The 20,455-nt window shown below is 38.1% G+C and overlaps 1 protein-coding gene across 4 annotated transcripts; it reads left to right on the plus strand.

Moving 5' to 3' along the window:
• The first annotated feature begins 704 nt into the window (after window positions 1-704).
• On the plus strand, window positions 705-19,427 carry LOC105663039 (uncharacterized). 4 transcript variants are annotated; one of them, XM_076536150.1, is made up of 17 exons: window positions 706-1,330; window positions 2,007-2,206; window positions 2,271-2,364; window positions 3,386-3,526; window positions 3,750-3,881; window positions 5,037-8,871; window positions 9,192-10,539; window positions 11,643-11,768; window positions 11,855-12,015; window positions 12,086-12,258; window positions 14,392-14,582; window positions 14,969-15,219; window positions 15,346-15,609; window positions 16,093-16,282; window positions 16,335-16,443; window positions 16,629-16,726; window positions 18,079-19,427. In XM_076536150.1, exons 1-17 carry the CDS (start codon window positions 1,295-1,297, stop codon window positions 18,089-18,091), a joined length of 7,362 nt encoding a protein of 2,453 aa, XP_076392265.1. In that variant the 5' UTR covers window positions 706-1,294; the 3' UTR covers window positions 18,092-19,427. The 4 variants fall into 4 exon arrangements, 3 of the variants coding, with proteins under 3 accessions (XP_076392265.1, XP_076392264.1, XP_076392266.1); XM_076536149.1 differs by having other exon boundaries at window positions 16,629-16,787; window positions 18,079-19,425; XM_076536151.1 differs by lacking the exons at window positions 16,629-16,726; window positions 18,079-19,427 and adding an exon at window positions 16,521-16,622.
• Window positions 19,428-20,455: the final 1,028 nt, after the last annotated feature.

Here is a 20,455-nt window from a genome sequence, read left to right on the forward strand (position 1 = left end):
TTTTATTATTATATTTGTCTTATTACATTTATATTATTTTTGTCAACTTTTTATTATCATATTTGTCTTGTTACATTTATATTATTTTTGTCAACTTTTTATTATCATATTTGTCTTGTTACATTTATATTATTTTTGTCAAATTTTTATTATTATATTTGTCTTATTACATTTATATTATTTTTGTCAAATTTTTATTATCATATTTGTCTCATTACATTTATATTATTTTTGTCACATTTTCATTATTATATTTGTCTTATTACATTTATATTATTTTTGTCAAATTTTTATTATCATATTTGTCTTATTACATTTATATTATTTTTGTCAAATTTTTATTATCATATTTGTCTTATTACATTTATATTATTTTTGTCACATTTTTATTATCATATTTGTCTCATTACATTTATATTATTTTTGTCACATTTTTATTATCATATTTGTCTCATTACATTTATATTATTTTTGTCAACTTTTTATTATCATATTTGTCTCATTACATTTATATTATTTTTGTCAAATTTTTATTATCATATTTGTCTTATTACATTTATATTATTTTTGTCAAATTTTTATTGTCATATTTGTCTTATTACATTTATATTATTTTTGTCACAGTTTTATTATCATATTTGTCTCATTACATTTATATTATTTTTGTCAAATTTTTATTATCATATTTGTCTTATTACATTTATATTATTTTTGTCACATTTTTATTATCATATTTGTCTTGTTACATTTATATTATTTTTGTTACAGTTTTGTCACAGTTTTGTGACATTTTTGTGTACATGTGGAGGTCAGTTAACACTGAATTATCAGTTAACTTCAACTATTAAAATTATGCAATTATACAACACACAAATGTATAATAAAATTAGTCAAATTAGTCAAATCTTTAGTCAATCTTATTTTACATTTCAAAAATTGTTAACATTTCCTTTATTGATTTTTGCTGAGACTCAACGTGTATTCCTGCTTTACCAATGTTAACATATGTGGACAAGTCTTTGAGAATAGAAACAGTTTTATTTTCTATCGATTTTCTATCGATCCCAAAAACAGTCGAGTATCTCTGCTCTGCTTCTAACCCCACGTTACAATAGAAAATCTGCTCAATTTTATAAGAAATAGTGATTAACAACTTTCATATATTGCGTGAAGTCTCGATTTTTCCTTTTTTATCGTTGTTTATATTTTGTTCTTATGAGTGGAATTTCTTGCACCATTAATTCGAGACTCGAAGACTGCATCCGAGAATGAGCTCCTTGATAGGTCATCTAACATGTCATTGGCTCTCTGGCACTTCCTGATCCTATGGGTAACAGTCTAATCATTTCTTGCTTTTCAATCATTTCTTTCATTTTTATTTTCTCGTCCATTTCATTCATTTTTACTATTTTAATAATTTCAGTCATTTTAGTTATTTCAATCATTTTAATCATTTTAACTATTTTAATAATTTCATTCATTTTTACTATTTAAATAATTTCATTCATTTTATTTATTTCAATAATTTCACTCATTTTATTTATTTCAATAATTCCACTCATTTTATTTATTTCAATAATTTCACTCATTTTATTTATTTCAATCATTTCACTCATTTTACTTATTTCAATAATTCCATTCATTTTATTTATTTTAATCATTTCACTCATTTTACTTATTTCAATAATTCCATTCATTTTATTTATTTCAATCATTTCACTTATTTTACTTATTTCAATAATTCCATTCATTTTACTTATTTTAATAATTTTACTCATTTTATTTGTTTCAATCATTTCACTCATTTTATTTATTTCAATAATTTTTCTCATTTTATTTATTTCAATAATTTCACTCATTTTATTTATTTAAATAATTTCACTCATTTTATTTATTTCAATCATTTTAACAGTTTCAGTCAAAACACAAAGTTCACTCTTCACCAAATAAATTTCTACCCCCGCAATTTATTTTCCTGATACCTTTTCTCCCCGATTTCGATTTAGATGACACTGGTCTCTTGTCCAATTATGAGCGAAGCACGGTATCCCTATGTGTCGGAATTTGAGTACGTTCCACGGCTTCATCCTTCCAGAAACCCAGATTGCCCGTCGAGGTTCGTCGATAAAGAGAAAACCCAAGAGGATTACAACCGATGGAATCGACCGTCGATAGAGATCAGAGCTGTGCTTTCCCGCTGCTCCAAGTATATAAATCACAAATAAAAAATTTCCTTTCAAAGTGGTCCAAGGATTTGTTTTATTGCTTAGGCGACGAGTACGACGCGGCTATACCGAGGGTCAAGGGATAACTAATTGCTCGAAGAAAATTGTTATTAATATGAGGTTCAATAATATTGGCAAGGTATCTCAATTATTATTCGAAAGTTTTTTAGTGTCTATTCTTTTATGCAATTTACGTATCTTCATTTGCAATTTTCGTACATTCGTCATTTTCGTGCGTTCGTATGTTTTAGAACATTCATATATTCATCTTCGTGTTTTACAATATTCATACATTCATTTTTATGTTTTACAATATTCATTTATGTTATTATATTCATTTTTATGTTCTGCAATATTCAGATATTCATCTTCCTGTTTTACAATATTCATTTATTCAACTTTACTGTATTCATTAGTATGGTATGCAAAAATGAAAGAATCTTGCAGATGAAAAATCATAAACCATAATCAATAACAATCAACCATTATGTACACATTTATTTTAATATTCATAGTAGATGAATACTACAAACTATACAATAATGAATACTGAACATGAATACCATAAACCATAATCAATAACAGTCAACCATTATGTAACCATTAATTTTAATATTCAAAATAGATAAATACTATAAATTATACAATAATGAATACTGAACATGAATACCATAAACCATAATCAATAGCAATCAACCATTATGTACCCATTAATTTTAATATTCAAAATAGAAGAATACTATAAATTATACAATAAGGAATACTGAACATGAATACAATAAACCATAATCAATAACAGTCAACCATTATGTACCCATTAATTTTAATATTAAAAATAGATGAATACTATAAATTATACAATAATGAATACTGAATATGAATACAATAAACCATAATCAATAACAGTCAACCATTATGTACCCATTAATTTTAATATTCAAAATAGATGAATACTACAAACTATACAATAATGAATACTGAACATGAATACAATAAACCATAATCAATAACAGTCAACAATTAAGTATTTACACCTTCCATCTATTTTAACATACATGCACACACAGGTATACAGTAAATGTTCATATTTCATGTACATAAAAATATTTACAACCAAAAAAATTGTCCCAACACTCCTTAACAAAATCCATCATCCTCAGACCGAAACTCAAGAAAAATTCATAGTAATCGACCACGTATTGGATTCCTCAAGCATGAAGAAAGTGCCCCTGCAAAGTCCATACGTGATAAAAGTCCGTCAAGAGGCAGTGATCCACTTATACGGTTTAAAATTTCAAAGTGTGAGTACCACAAAAGTTACTCGAAAAATTTGAAATTAAAGTTGCTGCCATGATCGACTGGCGTTGGCAGCTCCGTTGGTATATTATCATAGCTGGAGAAGGTTTTTATATATCGAAGGCAGCTAAGCAAGGTCTCGGTTTTACCAATCGCCGGTCGAGATACCATCGGAGTCGCCAACGGAACCTCGCGAGCAACCTTATTGATCGCACGACTTTGAACAAGGTTGTTAACGCAGAGGCGAGAGAAGAAGTGATTAACAACGAGAGCCCGAATTACACGGGATGCAACGTTGATTCCGAGAATCCTACCTGCGGTCTCACCTTCATGCACGGGGAACCTGTTCCTTTTAGTCAGGTGAATGACTTTCGAAATCAAGGTCGTTTCATGTTGTCGAATAATCTTTTGTTCTTAAATGTTTGAAAAAAATGAAGTTGACTAGTGTCACTCTTGAATGTCACTTAAAATACTTTTTAAACAAATGTTTAAGAATAAAAGATTATTAGAAGACAGTAATTTAAAACCAAACCTTGTGGACATGTCCATTCATGTTGTTGAACAATCTTTTATTTTTAAATGTTTGTAAGAAAATGAAGTAGACTAGCATCACTCTTGAGTATCATTTAAAATAATTTTTAAACAAACATTTTAAAATAAAAGATTATTAGAAGACAGTCATTTGAAACCAAAACCATATGGACATGTCCTCTCATGTTGTCCAATAATCTTTTATTTTTAAATGCTTGCAAGAAAATGAAGTAGACTAGTATCACTCTTGAATGTCCCTTAAAATACTTTTTAAACAAACATTTTAAAATAAAAGATTATTAGAAGACAGTCATTTAAAACCAAACCTTGTGGACATGTCCACTCATGTTGTTGAACAATCTTTTATTTTTAAATGTTTGTAAGAAAATGAAGTAGACTAGCATCACTCTTGAATATCATTTAAATTAATTTCTAAACAAAGACTTAAGAATAAAACATTATTTGTAGACAATCATTTTTTGAATGTCATTTAAAATAATTTTTAAACAAACATTTGAGTACAACAGATTACTCTAAAACGATCATTTTGAACTTGAAATAAAAACAAAATACTTGAACGACATTAATTCTTCCTTTCAATGAAAATCTATTCATGAAGCTTGTGACGAACACTTTGAATGAAGTCAATCTTTCAAAAACATCTTAACATTCCTAAAACAAGATTTCCTTTCAACTGAAATTTAATTTCACGTGTTATTCATTGTTGACACTGTCCACAATTTTTTAATTACTTTAACAAGCTTTTATCAAAAATAAAAATTGATGCAACCCCTTCTTCAATACATATAATTTATTCCAAAGTGTATTTAACATGAAACAATCTCTCGCAATCTGTCAACCTAAACCATTACACCCAAAACAAAGCTACAAAAGGTTAAAATCGCCAACCGAATGATAAACGCCCACCACAAATTCCACTTGAAATCCGTGTATCTCTCTGAGCAATCAAACTAATCATTGCAGGGTTTCTGTTGCTCGTGCGATCCTCGAACGAACGCGAGACGTCAGTTCGCAGGCTCGAACGAATCCCTGGAAAGTTCAGCTGCCAAGTCAAACTACAACGTCGCAAACAAAGCTGGCAACAGGTTAGCAAAGCAAAGCTACACGAGTACGAGCGAGGATCCTGTGGCAGTGGTCCAGAAAACGAACAACGATGTTCGATCGATGAAGAAATCAAACACGCGACTCGTAAACTCTGATACCGCCGAAACAATCGGCGGTGTTTCCGGCTCGGCTAACAGGAAGGACACGGTGCACAAATCGATGGATCGATTCCCGTCGATGGCGATGCGTACGAACAAAGAAGAGAACAATCACGGGTATCTCGTATCGGGGAAAAAGGAAGCCTCGAATTCCCGTGTCACGGATTCCAGCGAAAAACATTCCGGAGAACGGGCGTCGTTGGTGTCGAGGCCGGAAGTGTCCCCTGAAAGTCCGCCAAACGGAGATAAAACAGCGTCCGACATTGCGTGCGACGGGGCGATTCAACCGGGAAATGTGTCCCTGAAAAAAGCGGGTGAACTCGCGAAACAGCAACGAAATTACGCGAAAATGGTTGACAAAGAAAACGTCAACGGTGACAGATCCGTTCCTAACGCGCGATGTTCCGTGAAAAAAGACGCGAAAAATCAACGCGGCTCCATCGAAAATCTCCATTCGGAAAATGTAGATAGAGAGAAACACCGATCGAACAAATCTACACTACAAAAATGGTCGAATTCGTCGTTGAAGGACTCGAAGACAAAATGGCGAAAGAAGATTGCAGCGAACGACGTCAAGGGTGAACCCGCGAATAAAGGTTCATCCCCGAAGAAGAGGAACAAAGCGTTTCCCGTTACTTCGACAATCGATTCGCCGGCTGCTATGCATTTAAACGAGCCTTTAAAAAATTTGTCGACAGGTGTATTGAATAGCAATGGGTCTCCTGTGAGCCAGTCTGTTCGCAAAGGTAATTTGAATGGCGTAATGGAAAGTACGTCTCGCCGGCCGGATATTAGAGTCAAGAGTTTTAACGAGAAACATGGACCGAACGACAAGAAATCGATTCGCACCCTCGAAGGCGTCGACCTGAAGCTGATTTCGGAGACGATCATCGACTGTCCGAAAAAGATTCGCGCAAAAGGGAGTATCAAGAACTACACGCCGCAGAAGAGAACCTTGAAGAACCTGTCTTATCGCAAGAACAAGCGACATCGTGACCGCAGAAACCAGAACGAAGTCGACCAAAGCGAAAGAAACTTTAGAAGATCCAATGGACCGTTTCGTGCTGGAAGAAACCGACGCGGGCCGACCTCGAGACGAAAGAGATGGAGCAAAAAGCTGGACGACAAAGGATACGCAGGGATTCAGAATTCGGCTCGCGGCGTTCAAGTGTACATAGACAATTCTAGACCCCTGAGTCGCACGAGCGAGCAATCAAGGTCGAGTAAATTGACACAGAAGGAAGCGAAGGACAGTTTGGACAAACGCATCGACGAGAAGTTCAGTCGCATAAACGACGTGCTGAAGGAGGACCTCATGGGCAAAAGTATGGACGACAAGTCCAAGTGTACAGATGGGTCTTGTGAAAATAAAGATGCAGCTTCTGAAAGTAAAGGTGTACTTTCTGAAAATAAAGATGTATCATCTGAAAGTAAAGATGTACCTTCTGAAAATAAAGATGCAGAACAGAAAGAGGAAGCTCAAGAAGAGACGCAGTCTGATTTCCAAAACGTCGAAGATGACGAATCTAAGGGTTCCAATACAAACCTTGAAGCGGAGAATTCGAGCAAGGACGAAGAGCATGTAGTTAAGTCACCCGATGAATTTGAGAAGTCTAAGAGTTCGACACGCAACGCGGAGCTAGTAATTTCGCCTACCAACGATGGCAATAAAGCGACTTCCGATTTATCCCTGGCAGAGGAAGAGTTGTTCAAGGAAGCGGCAACAGAGATGACGCGAGCGTTGATAGTAGTCGATCTCTTCAAGGTTGTAACCAGTCCGCTGAACCAGCAGCTGCAAACCACAACCCTGAAGCCATCGAATCGATCGCTGATGGCGAGTCTTGCGAAGAGCATACAGAAAGCCTTTGGACTTCAGCGGGAGTCGGAGACAACTCGTCAAACGTTCGTGATCACGTTGAACGAGTCGACCGTGACTGAAAACAGTACCGAAGCGACGACAACCGGCGGCACCACGAGAATCACGGATCAAGCTCTTCGACCTTCGATCAGGCCCTTCAAAGCGAAGCAAACTTCTGGCGAGTTCCATAACGAGGTCGTCATCGACGAGTTGACTTTCCCTGAAGAAACCAAGGAGTCAACTTCCGCAACGCGAGGAGACTCGGTGACCCAGGTACAAGATGGAAGGAAAAAGAAACGTATGACACCGTCGATTAAGGATTCGTTGGGGCTTCGATCGACCAGGTTCGACAGAAGCGTTCGCGACGATAATCTGGGAGGAAAGATGAAATACTCCTTCGAGGTTGGAAACGTTAATCTGATGAAGGAGAAGCTGGGCTCCAGCAGCTTCGTTCGTGAACAGCGGAATTATCTGCAGCTGATGGTTAACGGCCAGGAAGCTGAAAAGAGTTACAGAAAAGGACGCAGGCTCAATAAGGATCGCTCCCCAGGCAGAAGAGAAGCGTCATTGAATTTAACAGGAATTAAGTGCATTCATCATCCGTGGTCCACTACACAGTCTTCGGAGTTCACTCTTAAGACCAAGGATCACATCTTGCCCAAGGGTCTGTCAAGAAAAAGGGTGCAGAAGGAGTCCAACACCTCTCCGGGTAGAATACTGCCACCTTGTTCCAAAAAGTATCGAAGGAGGCGTCTGTTGTCCGTTCAGACCTTGAAGAGCTGCAAAAACGAACAGGGTAAGGGCCAAAAGAAGTGCGTCGATGACAGCGAGTACGAGGATGATCGTCCAAAGAAGTCGCAGCTGAAGTCGAAGAAGAGGAACGCAGGACGACCGTCGAAGCGGAAAAAAAACAGCAAAAATCGCAGCAAGAAGCAGCTGAAGCCTCTGGAGGATCCGATGGAGGACTACGATTATCGCATGCCCAAGGACCGAAAGTACGAGATCCTCGACGAGAGACAGGCCGACGACGATCCTGAAGAAACCCTCGAAAACGACGAAACAATTCCTTCGGAGTCTGAAAAAATGTCGGACTCCAGCGAGCTACCGAACCCCTTCCAGCTACCGGACACCGATGTCAACTTCGACAAATTGCCGGACAAGATGGAGGACTCGAAGGTGGAGGATCTGGCGCAGGTCGAGAAGAACGAATTGGGGAAAGATTTCGAGATATCACTGACGGGGAAAATTCACTTGGAAAGCGATTCGAACGGGCGACCGGTGTCCATCAGTTTCAACGCCGCGCCGGAATATCTGCCAAAGGGTTCCGCGAGGATAAACGAGTACGTCGATCGATTCCCATCAGAGTCAGCCTCCAGTTCTTTCGCCGACGCGTCCGACACGGACAATGCTAATTTTTTGTCGAACTCTTTGGTCCAACCGATGGTCCCCGAAGCGGCCGATCGATTCGAATACTCCGACGAGATTCGTGAGAGAAATAGAAATCCAGGCAGATACGTGGGTCGCCAGAAATTGCTTCGTTTGCAGAAGAAATCCGTGGACGCGATTAAAGACGCCGATCAGGAGATAAGACTGAAAAGGTTGTCTCAGGATGACGACAGTGGCTTCGAGGGAAATAGGGGGAGTAATTTGAAACGAGACGTCAATGTTGTTTCGAAGGAGAAGGAAGTGAAGAATGTGCAGGAGCCTTTGACTTCTGAGGAACTGAATGTGGTGCCAGGTAAAAACTTTGCGATTAAAAATATAATGTTATAGATTCTGTAACTTGGGATAGAACTACTTAGTAACACATTGACTGCCATATTGAAACAATTGAAAATTGCATCCAGTAATGTTTTAATTTTTAATCAATTTGACCACCTATTTTCACAATATCTTGTTACATTTATTTCCCATATATCCATGTAATTAATGCAGGAATTTTTTATTAGGAAAATTTTTAATAATACACATGTTACACCAGTTTAGAAACTCAAGTGTCACCCATATACGTGACGTGGCAACGTGTTATTAGACTATTAATAACAGCAAAATTTGCAGACTCGCCCCAAGTTTCCCTGGACCTGTCCAACGAGCCAGAGGCCTCCTTCCTGAACAACGAGCCCGAGGACGTGAGTACGGACGTCGTAGAGAACTTTTCAGGTGCCTGCTACGCGAACAGCACTACGGCGATAATCGACGTGACCGAAGAAACCACGATGACGGAGAAGCTGCCTGCCCTGACCAACCAGACGGTCCTGAGCTATCAAGACATAAATATACCGAAAGACACGGGTCCCTCCGTGGGCAGCGCACAGTTCCTCAACGTTACAGCGGCCGATAGCTACGAGGATGTGACGGAGGAGGCTTTGCCGACCGAGAAAGAGGGCTACGGGCAGGCGAAGGGATACAACGCGACGCAGGAGGACAAAGAGTCGGCGGAGAAGAAGAATATGTTGGCGGTGGAGGAATTCGTGAAGAAGTTGGAGAAACTAGCTTCGGATGGGAACTCGAGCAATCAGACGGGCAACACTTTGATCCACTTGAAGAAGTATATAATCGTGCCGAGCAACCAGACGTTTTGGGGTTTGGGGAAATTGTCGGAGGCCGAGGAATCGCAGCCATCGGTGGATACGAAGGTCATAATGGGGGACGGAAGGAAAGAGGCGGAAGAAAGCGAGGATGAGAAGTCGGAGTTGAAGGACCCTGATTTGATTAGAGAGATTATTAGCTCGGTGATCAGTGGCGAGAATCGCGACGCGTCCGGTAAATCTATCGAATCGAAGGAACAGTCAGATCAGATACCCAACGATGAAATACAAGATGTGATCGACGAGAAACTGGAGACAGGGAAGTCGGAGAGTTTGGCAAAATTACGAGAAGAGAGTAAAACCGACGATCAATTCCTGGAAAAGAACTCTGAAAATGTTAAGAAACCTTCGAAAAACGGTAATTACGTTTGCAGAGAAGGTAAATCTAATTTGAAAGAGAAAAGAGAGGCGGGTAACCTGATAAGGCGGGAACGAAAACAGGAAGCTCGTAATAAGAAGAAGGACGCGAGGCACGAGAAGAAGAAACATCGGAGAAAGCGGAAAAGAAAGCCCAAGAAGAAGAAGAAGAACACGAGCAAAAAGGGTAGCAAGAAGAGCAAGTGGCCATTTAAGAGGAACTTACTCATGCTATCGGATGAGGAGCAGGTTCAAACACCGGACTGCGGGAAAAAGTGGAGGATCATTGATAAATTTTCATTGTGCGAAAAGAGCAAGAGTAAAATGGAACGAATGAAGGCACCTGATGGCGGAAATAAGTTTAGAGAGCCGCAGATTCGAGGAGGTCAGGATTGCTCCGATCGCAGGCATCCTTCAAAATATCTGGAGTCGGCGCATTGTCTGCGGTTCAGCAATTTATGGTTCGTTTTGTTTCAATTCGTAATTTCATTTTTTTTTAAACAAAAGTTGGACAGTGGTACATTTATTTGTGGGACATTTATTTGTGGGACGTTTATGTGGGACAATTATTTGTGGGATATTTATGTGTGGGACATTTATGTGGGACATTTATGTGGGACATTTATGTGGGACAATTATTTGTAGGACATTTATGTGGGACATTTATTTGTGGGGCATTTATGTGAGACATTTATTTGTGGGACATTTATGTGGGATATTTATATGTGGGACATTTATGTGGGACATTTCTGTGGGATAATTATTTGTGGGAAATTTATGTGGGACATTTATATGTGGGACATTTATGTGGGACAATTATTTGTGGGACATTTATGTGGGACATTTCTGTGGGGCAATTATTTGTGGGACATTTATAAGTGGGACATTTATGTGGGACATTTATGTGGGACAATTATTTGTAGGACATTTATGTGGGACATTTATGTGGGACAATTATTTGTAGGACATTTATGTGGGATATTTATATGTGGGACATTTATGTGAGACATTTATGTGGGGAAATTATTTGTGGGACATTTATGTGGGACATTTATATGTGGGACATTTATGTGGGACAATTATTTGTGGGACGTTTATGTGGGACATTTATGTGGGACATTTATGTGGGTCATTTATTTGTGGGACATTTATGTGGGACATTTATTTGTGGGACATTTATGTGGGACATTTATATGTGGGACATTTATGTGGGACATTTATGTGGGACAATTATTTGTGGGACATTTATGTGAGACATTTATGTGGGGCAATTATTTGTGAGACATTTATGTGGGACATTTATATGTGGGACATTTATGTGGGACAATTATTTGTGGGACGTTTATGTGGGACATTTATGTGGGACATTTATGTGGGTCATTTATTTGTGGGACATTTATGTGGGACATTTATTTGTGGGACATTTATGTGGGACATTTATGTGGGACAATTATTTGTGGGACATTTATGTGGGACATTTATGTGGGTCATTTATTTATTTCAAGAAAGCAAAGTTTCTTAAAACCTCGTGTACCAAAAAAGAATAGAACATCAAGTTTTGCAGGTACTCGGTCTACCAGCTAGAAGAGCCAGTGGTCTCCCACAAAATTCACCTGCAGATCTACGCGAAGCGTGCATCGGTTGACGAATCGATATTCTGGCAAGACCTGACAAACGGTTCGAGTATAAGGTAATGGAATCGGCAAGCAACGACTAAGCGTATTCGAGATCTTGGAGTCACTAAATTCGCGCTACACAGGACGTTTATCTCATCAGATTGGGCACCTTCGATAAGCGCTATCGGGATAAAGCGAACACCATGGATTTCACGTATAACGATATCCAATTAGCACCGAACACCGGCCACAGTTTAGATCCCTCGAAAGATCGTTTACTGGTGCCGTCCACGCTTTCGGACAGAAAGTACCCCGACGAAGGTTTCGAAATTCATGGTTAATTTTTGAAGCGTTCATTGAAACATAAATGAGAGGGTTTTAATTGTATCAGGATGGTCAGGCGAGTATCTGGTTGTGCAAGCGGACAAGATCAACGAGGATGCAAACGAGTGCGACAAAGCCGGTGTGGGTTTCACCGCATTCGTTAATCAACCGGATCGTTGCGAACGCGTACGTGGAACCTGTTTGAAGAATCAACCGATGGATTACTGGAGACACGACGTCGTACGTACCCACAACATGGCCAATTATTGCTTCAACGACGGTAACACGTTGGCACGGTAGAAACCAACGATCGAACGATCACTGACGATTAATTTATTTTATCGTTTACTTTGAATTTGCTTAATTTCATGGGTACTCTGATTTTAATGTTCTTTTTCTCTTAGCAACTTATTTGGTCAGAAAGATGCTCCATTTTATTTCATGCAAATCGAGACACTTTTCACCCACATTCCTGATCCCAGATTTTACAGTATGTAATGTTTAACTTGACTGAGTAATCAGCTAAATAAACTTGATTTTGTTAGGGTAATGGTAGCAACGTTTGGTCGAGTTCGGGTATTTATACCGGTACCTGTACTGAAATATTCACCGAGCAATCTGCATTTCAAAACACACAATAAGTAACTGTTTAGACGCACACCATATCATTTGTCATGGTAACATAATTTATTAGCAACGAATTTAATATATTCGTTCGTAAAATACTGTACAAGCTGCGAGATGGTACGTGCGGCAAATGCGCCGCGGCTACTGCATACCAAGTGCTCGCGTAATTTCATTTAAATAAACATAATTGAAATTGTTGCACGTGGAACGTCACATGCAACGTTTCAACAAACATTAATACGTTGTATAAATGAAACATTACCTAGAAAATTAATCATTGACCGCGTACGCATCAGCCCTCTGCAAATTTGACGAATATTATACCGAAAACGATTAATGAAAAATAAGGGTCGCAATGTTCGTGGAAACAATGTGCCACTTTAATGAAACGTTTCATTTACGATTCTGGTACTTTGAATTTGGACACTGGAAATGTTTTAGAACATTATTTACATAGATATTATTGAAAAGTAGATGTATAAGTGTATATGTATATATAAATATTCGTTTAGAGGCATTAGACAGTGAATAGCAGTGTTGCATATGGCGATATAGCAGGAGGAAATGCAACTCGTGATGTAATACATAGTCACAGTACATTAATTCGATACTTGAGTCAATCGTTACATTAAACCTATAAAATATTCTATAACAATACACTACACAATAAATAAATTGCAAAAATCTAAGTATATGGCGTAAAATGTAGAAGAATAAAATGAAGTGTATGCAATTGAAGGTTTACACTTTATGTTTGGTCAAAAGGCTAAATGTAGAAAAGAAGGATATAAATATACGTTTAGATGCATTATACAATGAATAGCATTGTTGCATATGGCGATATAGCAGGAGGAAATGCAACTCGTGATATAATACATAGTCACAGTATATTAATTCGATACTTGAGTCAATCGTTACACTGAACATACAAAATATTGCCTAACAATACACTACACAATAAATAAATTGCAAAAATCTAAGTATATGGCATAAAATGTAGAAGAATAAAATGAAGTGTATGCAATTGAAGGTTTAAACTTCAACTTTGGTCAAAAGGCTAAATGTAGAAAAGAAGGATATAAATATACGTTTAGATGCATTATACAATGAATAGCAGTGTTGCATATGGCGATATAGCAAATGGAAATGCATCTCATAATATAACACATAGTTGCAGTACCTTGATTCGATACTTGAATCAATCATAACCTTAAACCTATAAAACATTGCCTAATATACTACACAATAAATAAATTGCAAAAATCTAGGTATATGGCATAAAATGTGGAAGAATAAAATGAAGTGTAATTGAAGGTTTAAACTTCAACTCTGGTCGAAAGGTTAAATATAGAAAAGAAGGGTCTAAATATACGTATAGATGCATTATACAATGAATAGCATTGTTGCATATGGCGATATAGCAGGAGGAAATGCAACTCGTGATATAATACATAGTCACAGTACCTTAATTCAATATTTGAATCAATCATAACAAACCTATAAAACATTAGTTTTATAGCCTATTTATAACCTAATACACTACACAATAAATAAATTGCAAGAATCTAAGTATATAGCATAAAATATGAAAGAATAAAATGAAGTGTAATTGAAGGTTTAAACTTGAAGTTTGGTCGAAAGGTTAAAAGAAGGTTAAATATATCGTGACTTTTCCAAATATTTCCGCAAAGTGGCAGGTGTTATCGAAAGGTACAACACGTTCGATGTAATGTCACGTGTCGGCAGGAAGCACGAGATTCCGGACGGTCTGGTTGCTACTTCTTGAGCAATTTCGCCTGGGTGCCGAGCGAGGCCATCAAGTACAACGTGAACGGAACCGGAAGCCGCGAGTTCCTCGCTCTCGAGTACCATTCGCCGCACGTGTCCGTGATCGACGTTGAACTCGGCGCCGACTACAATGCTCTCCTTCGAGCAGGGTGAGTTCCAGAGGTGATGATCGTTTCTGGGATGTGTTCCCATCGAAATTCCGAATCATTTTCAACGGTCTATTCTTTCTTTACAATACCCTCGCACTTTCCCTCGATACGTGCTACCTTAAATTACGTTATGAACTGGTTCGGTAATACACTCTTTAAAGTGGCTTTAAAGTTCCTTCAAAGTGAGCTACTCGATACAAACTTATTCAATGTTCGTACAAATAACCTGAATAATTCTACACGAGTTGAAATTAATTTGAAGACTTCAACCCCTTACTATCTCAACAGACCACAGTTTTATCTTTCGGTGAATTTGTAAAAAGGGTTAAATTGCAACGTGAACTGTTAATTCCCCTCTTGCAAAGACAATTTTCATTACATTCCAGGTCATACGGTCGACTAACCGAGGTGTACATAGATAATACAGCAATTGATTACACAGTGATAACGGTGCTGATTACCAACAAAGGCTCATCTTCATCCTCTTATCGAGTCCGGATTACAGACTGTCCCCAAGGACTTCCGATATCGTGGTTGAACGCCGAGACTCCCACCAAGACAATCTCGTCCCATCGTGACCGTAAAGTAGCTCTAGATCTCTACGGCAGACTCTCATTAAACGAATTCTCTTGTTCCGGTAAATATCGTCCTCCACCCGATCAAATTTTCCTCCGGTTTATTACATTCTCCTCCGATTAAAAGACAAATCTTCCACAAAGAGATAACCTTCTCTATCTTCTTTATTACTTTCGCTACTCTTCAGTGGAGCTGTTGAACAGCGACGGGGAAGCGGTGGCAAACAGGAGGCTGAAAGCGCGAAGAAATAATCGTTGCTTTTGTATACGACACTGCGAGTGTACGTGTGGACGAGATAGAACTTGTCGACCCGTGTCCTTGAAAAATTATCACGCCGCAGGATTTCGGGGTCCGCTGCCGACCGTTCCTGATGAATCTTTCAACTGGTTCCATCCTGTCACCGTCGTTTGTTTGGTTTTTATAGGTCTACTGCTGTTGTTACTCGCTTTAGGTATGCTTTCGAGAATAGTAATAAATCTTGTAATGTTAAAATAATAAAAAAATAATAAACCTTGTAATGTATCTGACAATGTATGATACAATTACTTGTACTCGAATGATCAGATTAATTGAGTAGTCAAGAAAATAAAAGACGTAGGACTAGCTTGACGATTATATTTAATCCTTGCCATACAATTTATTTATCAGACGCGTCAGTCAAAACTAACTACACATATAATGTTGAAACAAGCAATAAAAATTAAAATGTTGAGTACTTTATATTCAATGATCTTTGATAATGCAAATTATAGTTGGACTAGGACTATAATTTTAAGTTGAGCCTTTCAAGTTGAAGTATTACAAATTTTAGTAAGAGTGTTTGAGCTGTGAGTGCGTCACAAGAGAGATTTGTCAAAGAGTAAAGAGTTTATTTTAACTCGGATTTCTGGAAAAAAATGCAGCTTTCAAAAAGTGATAAGAGTAAACGTTGCAGGCATTTTAAAATGGGCGATCGGAATGTGCGTGCCGGCTGTAAGTCGTTGGGGTTTGGACGCGCTGCTCGAATCGGACAAAATGGAGGAATATTACGAGAAGGACCTAAAATCGCGGAGCGTGGTGTTCAACGAATTCGGGCAACCCGTGCATCCGGACACGAGGCGAAAATCCGTTAGAATTTGCAAGAGGTGAGATCTCGAAACTGGTACGAAAAAGAGAATTAAATAATAATTTGTTTAGGAAGGTAGAATTTTTCCTGAATCTGATATTCTTCTTCATCCACCCCCTGGTGTGTTGTTGTTACTGCACGAAACCTCGCCCAAGCAAAAGTATTCCAGTTGAATCCAAGGTAAACGACATACATATTTGATTAATCCTCGAACGTTGGGTCGGTGACTTAAAAAGTGTCTCGGTTAAAAATTTCAGCGTTACACGTAGGTCGAGGTCACGATTAACCCGGCTTTAGCGTTCGAGGGTTAAACAGTATCCTTCGTAATCCTAAGACCTTTTGCACACACTAAGTCCTGCATGTAGACGAGTCTGATGTCTGAAAAAGACGAGACCCCTACAATGATATGCCTCAGCACGTACGGAGACAGCATAAATTCCAAGATGGAGGCGGAGGATACGAAGTACGTAATAGACGAGCTGAAAAAGTCGCAGGAGTCCTTGCAGAATCACGGCAGATACAAAGTAGGCCTTCGATCGTACTTTCTAGGACCCTCTCGAATCTCTGTAATGGATCTCTTTTTTAATACCTGACATCTGATGTGACTCTTAAACTTGGTGCTTAATATAGAGACTCATTGCTTGAACGTAGTTTAAAGACTTACTGCTTAAACGTAATATAAAGACTTACTGCTAAAACATAATATAAAGACTTACTGCTTAAACATAATATAAAGACTTACTGCTTAAACATAATATTAAGACTTACTGCTTAAACATAATATAAAGATTTACTGCTTAAACTTAATATAAAGACTTACTGCTTAAACTTAATATACAGACTTATTGCTTAAACATAATAGAAAGACTTACTACTTAAACATAATATAAAGACTTACTGCTTAAACATAATATTAAGACTTACTGCTTAAACATAATATAAAGATTTACTGCTTAAACTTAATATAAAGACTTACTGCTTAAACTTAATATACAGACTTATTGCTTAAACATAATAGAAAGACTTACTACTTAAACATAATATAAAGACTTACTGCTAAAACGTAATATAAAGACTTACTGCTTAAACATAATATAAAGACTTACTGCTAAAACGTAATATAAAGACTTACTGCTTAAACATAATATAAAGACTTACTGCTGAAACGTAATATAAAGACTTACTGCTTAAACATAATATAAAGACTTACTGTTAAAACGTAATATAAAGACTTACTACTTAAATATAATATAAAGACTTACTGTGAAAACATAATATACAGACTTATTGCTTAAACGTAATATAGAGACTCAAGGTTAAGTGCTTCAGGAGTATACTTGCACATATGTGAATGATTAGTTTGAGTTCAAATTTATTAATCAAAAATCATGACTATTGTTTTTGTACGTTCTTTCAAGATTAATTTAGTGTTACAGTTTTAAAACGAGAAGTATATTTACATCAATAATGTCCTATTATAGGGAATATAATTTCCTAACCTCAAAAGAGTGGTCATATGAGGTTAATATACGCAATGTTTAATGGATGTTACATTTACATTTTGTAAATCTAACACCATATATTTAAGCTTTAATACAGCTATCCGCATACAAGCTATGCCTCAAGAGCGTCGAAAAAAGCGACTCCATATTGTGCAAGTGTTTATTCGCTCGACCCGGATAGCTGATCTTTATGCGACGTATTTTTAGCCGTAACGAAAAAAAGCTAGAAAATCTTGGATAAAAATGGTGGAAAAGGAAAATGAATAGGAAATAAAATTTGAGCGGTGCGTTAAAGGGATTGTACGTTTCGCAGAGAATGTCGCTGAGCCCAGAAACAATTCCAAGTTCGTCCGACTGATAAGAAAAAGGACATCGCAGACCAGGACGAGATCCATTTTCAATCCAGACACGTCGAAAATCCGGTTCCAGGGAAATATGCGATTTAGCTCGACAGGAATTATACGCAATGCGGTTGTAGCGTGGGACACGGACAGAGAATTTGTGGACGCTGTCGGCTGATATCCATGGGGTGTGGGGGCGCGCACCCCTCGCTTTAACCTATTTTTTCCGCCCGAGCGCTATTTGTACGCGACGCTGGAATGTAAATATTCATATAGAATGCACGTATTTTTTTCGTGGATTGCGCTTAGTCACGGGGAATAAAAATAAACGCTCGTCACGCCGGGGAATTTCAGCCATGGGGTATTCTCGCCTGTTCCGCGACCAGGGTTAAACCGTGCACGCTAATCGAGGGAAGAGGATTGATTTTTTTTCCACCTCCCTATCGTGCCGATATTCTGCTACCCTCACCATAATTTATCTCGCAACAATAAATCGACTCGGACGTTAATTCGAGCCAATTATACTCTATCACCTCTGTACTCCAATTTATGAGCTTTGCTTCTCCAATCATTTTACTTCTCGAATCAAATTTAAGAGGTATACTAACGAGATAAAAATGTGCTTCGAGTTTAAAATGTTACTCGTTTTTTATGAAAATGGCGACAGGATAGACTTAATTTCCGTAAGAACTGATACGTAGAATGTTCTCAAGAATCGATCTGTGTGAATAAAGGTATATGAACAAAAACTGTCTTTATGTTTCATTAAATAGCTTTTTAAGAACAAGGTTTTCTGCATATTGTCAGGATTATATTTCTTCGGTAAAATTTTCTGTAACGCGTGATGAAGGTTTAATATCTCGTGCCACGACGTTTATCCTGCAAACATCCTATAAAATGAAATTGTCGAATTCCATGAAGTTGCGCGTTAGCCGATACGCTCTGACGTAATATTCCGGTTCACTGTTGAAACTCGCGGCGACGTTTCATCGAGAGTGAAACACCCTCACTATTTTAGCAGCGTATCGTTTTAAAATAAAATTGCTTCCGTAAAGGTTTTATCACCTAAACTTTCCTCGCAGTTCGTGCGTTTTAACGATACCAACGGGGACAGAGTTGCGAACGAAATTTACATTGCAAATATTATTTCCACGCAAATACGCCCCCGTTTATTGTCAACCGAGTTGCTTTATAGACTGCGTAGCTGAGTTTAGCAACTTTTTCGTTGCGCGATCGTACAAGGGAATTGCAATTTGTAATCGCGTTTCTGGGGTATTAAGTTGATGGCAATGAGGTCTTGGTTGTCTGCAAGTTTTGCATGATGGGTAGACTGCAAAATGGCGGTATTACAGATGGTGAGGGTGGTGAATATTTCAGATTTGCGGATTGGAGTGCTTTGAGGTTGGAAGATTATTTCAATCTTTGGGTTGCTTGCTTTGTAGGTTTGGTGCGTTCGATGCATACATCAATTCCACAATTTCAGAATTTCACAATTTCACAATTTCACAATTTCACAATTTCACAATTGCACAATTCCACAATTCCATAATTCCACAAATCCACAATTCCATAATTCCACATTTCCCAATTCCACAATTCCGCAATTCCACAATTCCACATTTCCCAATTCCACAATTCCCTAACTCCCACGTTGTCCAATTCCCACATTCCCCAATTCCCACCTTCCCCAATTCCCACCTTTCTCAATTCCCACATTCCCCAATTCCCACATTTCCCAATTCCACATTTCCCAATTCCACATTCCCCAATTCCCACATTCCCCAATTCCCACATTCCCCAATTCCCACATTCCCCTATTCCCAAATCCCCAATTCCACGTTCCCCAATTCCCACATTCCCCAATTCCCACATTTCCCAATTCCCAAATCCCCAATTCCACATTCCCCAATTCCCACATTCCCCAATTCCCAAATCCCCAATTCCCACATTCCCCTATTCCCAAATCCCCAATTCCACGTTCCCCAATTCCCACATTCCCCAATTCCACATTCCCCAATTCCCACATTTCCCAATTCCCAAATACCCAATTTCACATTCCCCAATTCCCACATTCCCCTATTCCCAAATCCCCAATTCCACATTTCCCAATTCCCACATTCCCCAATTCTCACATTCCCCAATTCCCACCTTCCCCAATTCCCAAATCTCCAATTCCACACTTCCCAATTCCCAAATCCCTAAATCCCCAAATTCCTAAACTCTCAAACCCCAAATCCCTGAATCCCCAAAGTCTCAAGCTCCAAATCCCCAAATTCCCAAACTCTCAAACCCCAAATCCCTAAATCCCCAATTCCCAAACACCCAACCTCCAAATCCCCAATTCCCAAA

Source organism: Megachile rotundata, chromosome 10 (assembly GCF_050947335.1).
Source record: "Megachile rotundata isolate GNS110a chromosome 10, iyMegRotu1, whole genome shotgun sequence".
Classification (NCBI taxonomy): Eukaryota; Metazoa; Arthropoda; class Insecta; order Hymenoptera; family Megachilidae; genus Megachile; species Megachile rotundata.